The sequence below is a fragment of the Sorex araneus genome, chromosome 5, assembly GCF_027595985.1.
Source record: "Sorex araneus isolate mSorAra2 chromosome 5, mSorAra2.pri, whole genome shotgun sequence".
Lineage (NCBI taxonomy): Eukaryota > Metazoa > Chordata > Mammalia > Eulipotyphla > Soricidae > Sorex > Sorex araneus.
Genome location: NC_073306.1, coordinates 115,195,230 through 115,206,202, shown reverse-complemented (window position 1 = coordinate 115,206,202; position 10,973 = coordinate 115,195,230). Strand labels below are relative to the sequence as shown.

The window sequence follows — 10,973 nt, the reverse complement described above, 5'->3', positions numbered from 1 at the left end:
ATACTTTGTTTGCTTGGTTAGTTATAGGGATAACACAAAAATTCCGTGTCTGAGGCTCCTCAGCATCCATCCTCCTTTGCCCCCTGAAGGCAGAACCATGGGAAGCAATATGGTCCCTATTCGAAAATAAGGGGAGGGCATTTGCTTTGCAACCGACTCACCCAGGTTCCCCAGCATTCCACAATGGTCCTGAGTACTTCCAGAAGTAATTTTTTTTTCTTTTTGGGTCACACCCAGCGATGCACAGGGGTTACTCCTGGCTCTGCACTCAGGAATTACCTTTGGAGGTGCTTGGGGGACCATATGGGATGCTGGGATTCAAACCCGGGTCGGCCGCATGCAAGGCAAACGCCCTACCCGCTGTGCTATTGCTCCAGCCCCCAGAAGTAATTCTTGAGTGCAGAGCCAGGAGGAACCTCTGAATATCACTGGGTATGGCACCCCCAAAGCCAAAAAGTAAATAAATAAATATAAAAGTCAGAGCGATAGTACAGTGTGTGGGCACTTGCCTTGAATGCTTCCAACCCGGGTTCAATCCCCAGCACCCCATATGATCTCCCAAGCACCCCCAGGTGTGATCCGAGGGCAGAGCCAGGAGGAAGCTCTGAGTACAGCAGGGTGTGACCCCCCCAAACCAAAATAAATAAATACAACATTTCTCTGCCATGCTGGACCCTAGTAGTAGTGCAAGAAGGTGCTGAGGTGAGTTTGAGGAAGTGGAGATGGGGAGTGGGTGCCCCTGCTTTCACCTCAGCCCCAGCCTCTTCCCAGGGAAGAACCCTCTGACCGCCCCCTTCCCTGCACCCCATTCCAGCTGGGAACCTCTTTTATTTAAAAATATCTTTTATTTTAAATCCACCAATTCTCCCTTACACATTCATAGGCTCACGCGCGCAAGCACGCGCGCGCACACACACACACACACACACACACACACACACACACACACACTTGCACTCATGCAGATTTATACATATCCTCTGTCACCAACAGTCCATTTCCCAGAATGTCCACCTAGTCACCGGCCAGCCAGGGCCCGGTACTGGGACCCTTGTCCGCTCCAGGGTGGAGTAGAGCTGTCCCGGCGTGGGGCCTGCCCCCAGGGTCAGGGGGGGCACCCCGGCCATTGTCCTCTGGTCCCTCACAAAGGAGGCTGGGGGTCAGCGCCCGGCATCTTCTCCCCGTCCAGCCGGTGGCTGGCCTCTGGTTCCCTCTTGAGGGTCCTGCTCGGAGCAAGTGCCACAGGCGTCAGACTCATCTTCTTGACACTCGGAGCGGGGCTACCCCCCTCACCTTCAAACAGCTTCCTCCCAGGTCGCGGCGGCCACCCTAGCAGGGGGGGAGAGAGAAGTGTTTGGAGGGTTAATCAGCTCACGGGCCGCCCTGGCACTAACCGACCTGGCATCCGGCCGCTGGGGACTGGACAAACGGGTCCCGGTCACACGGGGAAGGGCTCCACAGCAGAAGGCAGCAGGGTCCCAGTGTGGACTGACAGGAGACAGGATAGAGGGCACACACTGGGTGGGGTCTCTCTGGGCCATAGGAGGGGGATCCTGGGAGGAGGAGCACGGTGAGCGGGGTGCGGGGGGAGGTTTGAGGGGATGTGTGGGCATGAGGGGGAGGTTCTGACTTTAGTAACATTTTTATGTTTCGAAAGTGTCCCCCTGAGCATCTGAACGTGAATAACCACCCAGTGCATTTAAAATGGTAACATTAATATTTTTTTTCTTTTTGGTGGGGAGGGGGATGTTTGAGCCACGCCAGGAGATGCTCAGGGCTTACTCCAGGCTCTGTGCTCTGGGGTCTGTGCTGGTGGTGCTCAGAGGACCTGATGTGATGCTGAGGAGGACAGAAAGGCCGTGGGCAAGGCAAGTGCCTTAGCCCCTATCCTATCTCTCTGGCCCCAAACCACCTTTGAGACCAGGGCACAAACCCCACAATCACCTCCCTGTTTTCATCCAGGGTGTCCATTTGGCCAAGAATATGCTCTCTGGGGGCTGGAGCGATAGCACAGCAGATAGGGCATTTGCCTTGCACGCGGCCGACCCCGGTTCTAATCCCAGCATCCCATGAGGTCCCCTGAGCACCGCCAGGAGTAATTCCTGAGTGCATGAGCCAGGAGTAGCCCTTGTGCATTGCCGGGTGTGACCCAAAAAACAAAACAAAAATAAATAAATAAACAAATAAATAAACGAATAAAGAATATGCTCTCTGGCCGTCTCCCCAGAAAGTCTCTGTCCCTGCCTCGCATTTCCGGCCTCTCTGGGGGGATGTGAGCACCAGGATATATCTCAGAGGGGGGAGCTGGGCTTTCTCTTTTGTTTCCCCATGGGGACTGGGAGCTCCGGACGGGGCAGGGAAATGCCACTCTGGGCCCCAGTTCTAGCCCAGGGTCGGGCATGGAGCAGGTGCCAAAGACCAACACGGCCAGTCAGTGGTGCCCATGGACAAGCTAATGGTAGCAGCTCCTGAAGCCATTGCTTGGCCCTGCAGGGCTGTGTTCTGAGGCCTGACATATGGGGTCATGGCTTCGGAGCGTCTCTGGAGGCCTCCAGCCATAGAAGGTCTGGCCCCGAGGCTCCCAGCCAACTGGTAAGTGTCGGCCGGAGCTCCCCCGTGTCCAACAGTCTGTCCTGTTTCCAGGACTCGGTGGCACTGGATTCCCTCCATCCTCTCCTGGAGCCTGGCCGGGAGGTGATGGAGCAGAATCTTTCTCCAGCCACGTGGAGAAACCACTGACCATCTGGGAGCTCTGGCCCCTGCCCCCTCTGCTCCTGGGCCCAGGTTGGGGCCGGTCCATGCAGATGTGAGTCCAGCCTCCCTCGAGGCGTGCTGGGCCCCAGGACAGCATGTCCATTCACAGGCAGGGCTATTTTGAGGGCTGAGGACACATCCCAGCAGAGCCCAGGGCTCGGGCTTCTCAGACAAACTCTGGCAGGAGCGACTGCGCAGGGCAGACAGGCGGGGGAAGGGCCGTGTCGTGGCTGGGAGAGGATGAATTCCCACCTTCCCCTTTACGTCTGTGGGGACGGGAACTGCCACGTCCCCCCCAGGCTGGTGGTCACTGGGAGACGTGGGTCCCACACGGGTGCTGGGACTGTTTGACCCCCAGGCCTCGTTTCTTCCTCTGTGAAATGGGGACCAAGGGGCTGACCTGGTCCAAGCCAGAGACAGGGCTGCAAGCGTGGGTGGGTAAGAGACACCTCAGATGAGGGCCTGAAGAGCCTGCTCCATCCTTGTCCCTCAAGGACCTGGCATTGAGGCCTCTGGGGAGCACTGTAGTCAGGAGCTGGGCTCGATGGACACACAACTGGGCTGTCACTATGCTCTGCCTTGGGCTAACTGCTGGACATCAAGGCAGGTGACCTCAGCTCCCCGGCCTCTGTCTCCCCACATGCAAAGTGGCGTCACCGTGGGAACACGCAGGTGTCTGCTCGCACAAGACCCGAGCACCAGGCCAGGAGCACGGCGAGCCAGCAACAAACACACACGGGCCCCGTCTGCTCACGGGGCCTGCTGGCTCCACGCTCTTCTGCTCCGGAGATGGGCCCTTCCCAGCTGGATCTATAGGACACCAGCCTCAGGTGACAGAGGGATAAGAGACAAGCCCTCTTCTCCTCCTCCCACTCGCTCATTCTACCACCAACGGTCACGCCAAGCCCCTCCTAAGCGGTAATAGGCTAGAAGCAGATGTTTCCGTGGGGATCCAACAGAGACCACTAGGTGGGAGGGACAAGGGAGCTGAGAGTAAAGGGAGGGGGGACCAAGTCTGGGAGATTTCTGGCACCCCCGAGTCTGGAGCGCCCCTCCCTCACCCCCAAGACCAAGAAAGTAAATTTTTCTCCTAGCAAGTGTTAAAGGGGCCAGAGCTGGCCGGGATCGCCCGGACCCTATCCCCAGAGGAGCCCATGGGTGGAGAGCTTGGCTGCCACAGCCAAATTTGGCTGGGTTCGTGGTCCCTTCGCCAGATCCCAGGAAGCAGCCAGACCAATGCGAGAGCCGGTCGTGCGTGGGACAGGTTTGAGACTGAGATGAACACCCCGAGTGGCCCTGCTATGGAGGGGGGCAGCGATGGACACCCTCCCACGTGGGCCCTGTCCACTTCCCAGGCCAGCAAGACATGAGCTGGACATTGGCCCCCAGGGCCTACGCATCCCAGAGCGTCTTCTGGAAGCGGGTGGGAAGCGAGGGCAGCCCGTCCCCAGGCGCCCAGGGGCTGAGTGAGCGGGCAAGGAGGCATCCACGCAGCACAGACAACCCCGCACACATGCTGAAGGGGTAAGGGCAGCTGTGGCCAGCAACACTGCCCTCTCGCTCACCCCTACTCTGCTGTGATTAGCTCTGGAACACCATTCCCTGTGCCAATCTACCTCCGTTCCCAAATGTCAGGACTAGCGGGCCTCCTCTGGGCCCTGACAGTTCCTGTCCGCCCCTACAAACCCCACACACACAGCCACACACTCCACCTTTAGGCCACCCCTGTCTTCTTTTCCTTGCCCTGGCCCTGATACCACAACCTGCTTCTCTTATTTATTCAGTTTAGTATTGTGGGGGAGGGGCCACATCTTGCTGGGCTCAGGGGCCACTCTTGGCTTGGTGAGCGGGGAGAGTGCAGTGCCGGGGACAGGACCTGGGCCTCCTGCAAGCAAAGCCCGTGCTCCAGTCCGCTGAGCCGTCTCCCGTTACCCAGCAGCTGCTGGAGAGTTGGGGTCTGCTATGAGGGTGAAAGGCAACCGGGGAGAGACACCAAGGGCCTAGTCAGCCTTTCCCATTGAGGCTGGGTGCCAGCAGGGGCTGAGAGAGTAGATCACTGGATCAGGGAAACTGAGGCAGCCATGAGGAGGTGAGACCAGGCTGGGGGTCTGAGGAGCCAGGATATAAAAGGCTTCCCAGGAAAAGAGTGAAGCGGGGTCGGGGTGCCTGGGGTATTTGATGATAAGAGTCCAGAGACTGGTAGGATCTCTCGAGCCCTTTCGTTTTTCCTTTTCTTCTTCTTCTTTTTTTTTTTTTTTTGCGTTTTGGGTCACACCTGGCGATGCACAGGGGTTACTCCTGGCTCATGCACTCAGGAATTACTCCTGGCGGTGCTCAGGAGACCATATGGGATGCTGGGAATCGAACCCCGGTGGGCTGCGTGCAAGGCAAATGCCCTACCCGCTGTGCTATCGCTGCAGCCTCTCATTCTTTCTTGAGGGAGGGCAAAGGCTTGGCCCACATCTGTTGGTCAGGGCGGCCTTTCTGCCCCGGGGACATATACAGTGTCAGGAACTAAACTGGGGTCTGCAGGATCTCCACGGACCCCCTTTCCGTTTTCAAAAGGTCGTGTGGGCAGACAAAGAAGTCTCAGCCTGGTTTCTTCAGGGTTCAATGAGCTACTAGAATTAAGCGCTGTCACACAGACAAGCTTCCTCAGTGTAGGAAAAGTGCCTGAGTGAAGGGGAACAGTCTGGGGGTGAGGCCAGCTCCTTGGGGTGTGGGCAGAAGCAGCAGCTTTCAGCCAGGGGAGGCCTCCCAGCTCCACAGCCAACCTATGGGTATGAATTGCGTTCACTAGGGCATACCGCAGGCTCTTCCCCCAGATTCCATCCCTCAGGTCATGGGCTAACTGCTCCCTCCTTAAGGGAGCCTCGGATTTTTCTTTTCTTCTTCTTCCTCTTCCTTCCTTTCTTTTCTTTCTTTTTTTTTAAACTCCCCGCTGTGCTATCGGTATAGGAGTTTTTTTTAAACTCCTATTGCGGGGCTGGAGTGATAGCACAGCGGGTAGGGCGTTTGCCTTGCACGCGGCCGACCCGGGTTCGATTCCCAGCATCCCATATGGTCCCCTGAGCACCGCCAGGGGTAATTCCTGAGTGCAGAGCCAGGAGTGACCCTTGTGCATCGCCGGGTGTGACCCAAAAAGCAAAAAAAAAAAAAAAAAAAAAAAAAAAAAAAAAACTCCTATTGCTCATTAGCTGGGGATTGCTGGCTCTTGGTCAGGAATACAGGTTCAATTTCCTTCTCCTGGGTCAGGCCTCTTATTAATGATAGAGACAATTTTTTTTTTAGTTGTAGGGGTTAGTTGGAGCTACATACATCACCAGCAAGAAAACAGAGCCTGTAATCTGGCTTCTGAAGCCAGAGCAAGGGACTAAACCCGGCTTGGAGTCATACCCTCTTATCAACCACAAAACCGGGCAGAGTTAACTACCTGCCTGAAGGTGAAAAGAAGGGGCTCGAGGGGGCGACAGTACAGCGTAAGGCTCCTGCCTTGTACTTGGTCCAACCCGGTTTGATCCTCAGCATCCCATATAGTGCCCCAGCACAGCTGGGGTAGTGATTCCTGGTCTTAGATTCCTAGTTGCAGGCATAAGCCCTGTGCATTGCCGGGTGTGGCCCCAAACCGACCCCCCCCCACACACACACAAAAGCAACAAAAAAGAAGGGCCTCGTCCCCACCGGGGCACCTCGGCAGGGTGAAAGGAACGAGGGCCTTTGTTAGGACTTCCTCGTGTCCTCTTCCCAGCACTGCTCCAGCGGGAAGAGGAGTGGAGCTCCCCGTGCAATCTCCATCCTCGAAAAAGTCAGCCCCACACTGGGCTTTCCAGCCCTTTCTGTTGATGGGGCGCGGAGCGAGAGGTTCCGTGGCACAGCCCTTGGGCACCGCAGCACCCGCAGTACCTAGAGTGGCTCCTCTTTTTCACAGGGTGGTGGGGGGCCTCTGGACCGCTTTTGCTGCCGACCCCCGCCCGCCCAAGCCCGGCACGCACTCACCCCCTTGCGCTGGTTGCTGAGGCAGAAGGTGCAGATGGAGCGCGGCTGGCGGCCGCCGTCGGTGGCGGCGGGGAGGGTGCCCTTGGCGCTGCCCGCCGCGCGGAAGCACGGCTGCCCGTCGTCGGCCGCGTCGCCCAGCAGCAGCACGTTGGCCAGGTGCGCGATGTAGCTGGACGCCAGGCGCAGCGTCTCGATCTTGGACAGCTTGCGGTCCACCGGCTCGGTGGGGATGAGCGTGCGCAGCGCCGTGAAGGCCGTGTTCACGCTCTGCGTGCGGTCCCGCTCCCGCGCGTTGGCCGCCTGCCGCTGTCGCACCACCACCACGGGGCCCGCGCCGCCCCCGCCGCCGCCCGCCCGCCGCCCGCCCCCGGGGCCCGGGCCGCGCCGCGCCGCCTCCAGGCCCTCGCAGCAGCCGAATGATTGGTCGGACGCGTCGCTCTCGCTGCGGTTCTCCTCGTCCTCGCTCAGCAGCCGCACGTCGGGGTACAGCACGTGCGCGCCGACGGGGCGCAGCAGCGCGAACGCCATGGGGCCGGGACCGCGTCCGCGCGTCCGTGCGCCCGTCCGCCCGCGCGCCCCGCCCGAGCGTCCGCCGCGCCGTGCGCTCCCGCGCGCTCCCACGGCCCCGCCGGCCGCCGCCTTATAGTCGAGGGCGGGGCCAATCACGAGGCCGCCCCGGCCGGGGGCTCCGCCCTGGCCAATGGGAACGCGCCCGCCGCGTCTCGGCCAATGGGGACGCGCCCGCCGTCCGGGTCTCCCAGGTTGAACTGCGCCCGGGAGCTCTGCGCCCGCCCGGACGGCACCCGGTCGGCTGGCGATTCTGGCAGATTGATGCTGCGGGGGGTCCGCGTGATGGGATGGGGCGACCCTACCCCAGCCCGGGCCCCTTAGCCTCCGCTTAGAGCCCCTGGGAGAAAACGGGCAGCTTCGTTTTCTCTCGCTGTCTTTTTCGTTGGAGGAGAGAACGACAGGGAAGCCAGCGCGGATCTTTGCACCTTTTAAATTCCATCACACCAGTTCTGCGACTTTAGATGAGAGTCAAAAATTGGAGAGGGTTTTGTTTTGTTTTGTTTTGTTCTTGAGATCACAAACTCCCCTCTTCTGTTTCACAGACTCAGGAATGCGCATTAACGTAACGGGTGTTTGGGGAGAACTTTCGCACGAGCTGCGGTCTTTCCAAATAAGGACGCGACAGTGTCACATCCCTGACGACAAACTTCAGAGAGCAAAACGCCAAACAAAAGCAAAACAGAAACTCCAATCTCTCCATTTATTCAGCCAACAAATATTTGTGAGGTCTCCGCATTGTGCTTTTTGGTCCAAGGACAGAGATGTGATCCAAACAAACTTTGTACTGGCAGAGCTGACGTTTCGGCTGAGGTCGGGCTATGTGGCAGGCATTGGGCTGGATATTTTACTACTGATCCTCACTGCTCTGCCCTGAGATTGCAGGGAGTGCCCCCATTTACAGATAAATATTCTTTGTCTTTAAAATGCGGGGACCTGAAATAGCCCCAGTCTGTCTTTCATATCCTGCTTCCCCATTAAAATGCAAGTTTCTCTTCCTCTCACCCCCAGTCCTTTTCTTTTCCTTTTGGTTGGTGGTGGGGGGCTGGGGAATGAAGAGTCACACCCAGCAATACTCAGGAACTACTCCTGTCTCTGTGCTCAGGCGCCACTCTCCGTGGGGCTTGGGGGGTGCCAGGGACTGAAGCTAGGTCAGCCATGTACACGGCAAGTACCTTGTACATGGCTTGCCCAGAATCCATGCTTCCCAGCCCGCCTCAGCTTGGAATACTTAAGCTGCCCCCTTTTACACTCCAATTTATCTTTCCTCATCAGTCTGCCTGCCTTCAGGAAATCTTAGGTTGTTCAGCCTGACAGGTCCTCCTCAGAGGGGCTGAAAAGAATCATTTAGCTGTTGATGGCTCCTGGGGTCTTCTCACCGAGATGCCCACTGCCTAGCTCCATCCTGGGGCTGGCTAAGCCAGCGTCCACTTGGCCTTGAGAATAGCTCTGCCTCCCAAATGGCATCCATGAGGCAGACAGAGACAGGGAGCAAGCCAAAAGGCTCCCAGGTACCTTTTGGCTCCCTCTTCCTCTTGGTGAGCATGCTTCTCTGCTCTGCCACTCTCTCTCTCTAACTTCCCTGACCCGGGCCAGGAGGGGGAAGGAGGTTCAAGAGCTGCCAGGAGAGCGGGAGAGCCTCAGGCTAGGGGTCTGCAGTAAAGTCTGTTCCCACACCTGGCTCCCTGGCTCCCCCTCCCCTTTCCACCATTTGACCGTGACCCTGGCCAGGCTGGGCTTGGGGGAAGAGGAGAAGGAGCCGAGAAGTCCCCCTCCCCGCCGGCCAGTCCCACACGCAGCCCCAGGCCAGGCTGCTGCTTCCTGCACTGATGAATTATTACCCGGAGATTTCCTTCCCTGTCTGTGCCTCCTCACAGGGGCTCCCAGGCTCCCCTTCACTTTCGCTTTCCCCCCCTCCCTTCTTCCCCTCTCTCCTGCTCTCAACCCTCAGGTGGCTCGAGATTCCTCAGTCCAGCTCCTCCCCCTTCCAGCTTGGGACAAGCCAAACTGGGTGTGAACTGAACCGGAAGGCGGTGGGGGCAGGACGAGGCTGACCTGGTAAGCTCATCCATTCATTTGCTCCTCGGGCAGGTTTTGACACAGGGGACCCAGGAGGAAAATAAAACCATGAATGAGACGGAGACGAGCCTTCTGCACCCCTGAGGGGAAGGCGCGCTGTAAACAGAGGCTCACAGGACAATGTGGTAGGAGCAAGCCAGGGTTTGGCATCAGAGAGACCTGGTTCCGGCCCAAGGTCAGCGGCTCTCCGAGTGTCTGTCCGTTTCTGGCTTTCAAACCCAAGGATAATAATAGTCCCGCTTGTCAGGCCAGTGAGGGTTCCCGTGAGTGAATGCCAATCAAGGCCCTGACCCAGCCCTCCACGTGCAAGGGCTCTGTGCCTGCTGGTATGGGCCAGGAGACAGCGGCGGCAGCGGGAGGGACTGGACACTCCCCCGCCCCCATGGAACTTGTCCCATTCTTCACTCACCCCCCCCAGACATTTCAGCTCTTTGTCCTTTGTCCCTTCCTCTGCTTCAGCCACACTGGCTTGCTCCTGCTTCCTGGACCCCCTCTGCTCTGCTCAGCAAACACTGCCCCCCACCCCCCAAACCCCTAACTCTATCTCTCACTTCCTTCTACTCTCCACTCTAAGTTTGCCTCCTCATGGAGGACTTTCGGACCCCTGAGTGGACAAGAGTCATGGTCTCTTCTTCCCCCTCTACCTTACTCCTCCCTGTAGTCTTTATCATCACTTTTATGCTTCCTCTTTACTCATTCGTGCACAAGTGTGCCAGGGATATAGAGCCAGGAGCACCTGGGCCTGGGCTTCTGTCTTTCACTCTTCTCACTTCCCATCACAGCCTTCAGAGTACAGTTTGCTATTGTACCCATTTTGCAGATGAAGAAACAGATTCTGAGGAGGGATTGTGACTTACCTGAGGTCGCACAATGGGCCCAGTGAGGAAACCTAGGTCGGGCGAACACCATTCCCAACTGCAAGTCCTCTCAGGCAGCCAAGGGGAGCATGAGGGCTGAGTACGAATGTGCTTGGAGAGAGAGAGAAGGTCTGAGAGGCTGAGAGACCAGCCCTCGCCCCTCTGCCCCCACAGGGCTCCCAGGCTCCAGTCTCACTCGGACACTCGGACACTCGGAGCTCCTCTGTGGCGCCTGTACGTTGCTGAGCCTTTGCCCTGCTGTTCCCTCGTCCCCGCCTTGACCATCCATCACTTTTGATCTGAGCAGACCGCCTGACTCCTCTGCCGAACTTCAGGGTACTTAACCTCTGGGCCGCTCCTGGCCTACCTTGACACAAACTCTTGTTTTGGTTTTGCGGGGCCAGAGGCGCACACCCACCTTCCCCCTGGCTCTGTGTTCAGGGATCACTCTGAGTGGTGTTCAGGAGACCACATATGGCAAACCCAGGGGACCTGGCTAGACTCCTTGCAAGGTAAGTGCCGTCTCTGCTGTGTTGTATCTCCAGCCTGAGGCAAACTCCTGTGCTGAGGGTTACACCTTATTTGACTTTTCTCCCTTCGCTCTTCACTCCCTCCTGCCAGGTCCCTCTTCCCACTCTGGGTATGTTGCCAGCTACCAAGAAAGCCCACACAAATCCTTCTCTCCTGGTCTCCTCCCTCTTCTGTAGACCACCCCCCACT

The 10,973-nt window shown here is 58.0% G+C and overlaps 1 protein-coding gene across 1 annotated transcript; it reads right to left on the bottom strand.

Moving 5' to 3' along the window:
• Positions 1 to 863: 863 nt before the first annotated feature.
• Positions 864 to 7,354, bottom strand: TCF15 (transcription factor 15). The gene is made up of 2 exons (XM_055139763.1): positions 6,751 to 7,354; positions 864 to 1,329 (listed from the first exon to the last, which is right to left on the bottom strand). The coding sequence occupies exons 1-2, from the start codon at positions 7,276 to 7,278 to the stop codon at positions 1,255 to 1,257; spliced, it is 603 nt and encodes a 200-aa protein (XP_054995738.1). The 5' UTR covers positions 7,279 to 7,354; the 3' UTR covers positions 864 to 1,254.
• Positions 7,355 to 10,973: the final 3,619 nt, after the last annotated feature.

Excerpts from the sequence above, each read along its gene's own strand:
- TCF15 (XM_055139763.1), bottom strand. The coding sequence starts at position 7,278 with ATGGCGTTCGCGCTGCTGCGCCCCGTCGGCGCGCACGTGCTGTACCCC. Across the intron at positions 1,330-6,750 it reads TCAGCAACCAGCGCAAGGGG|GGTGGCCGCCGCGACCTGGG; the intron begins GTGAGTGCGTGC and ends CCCCCCTGCTAG.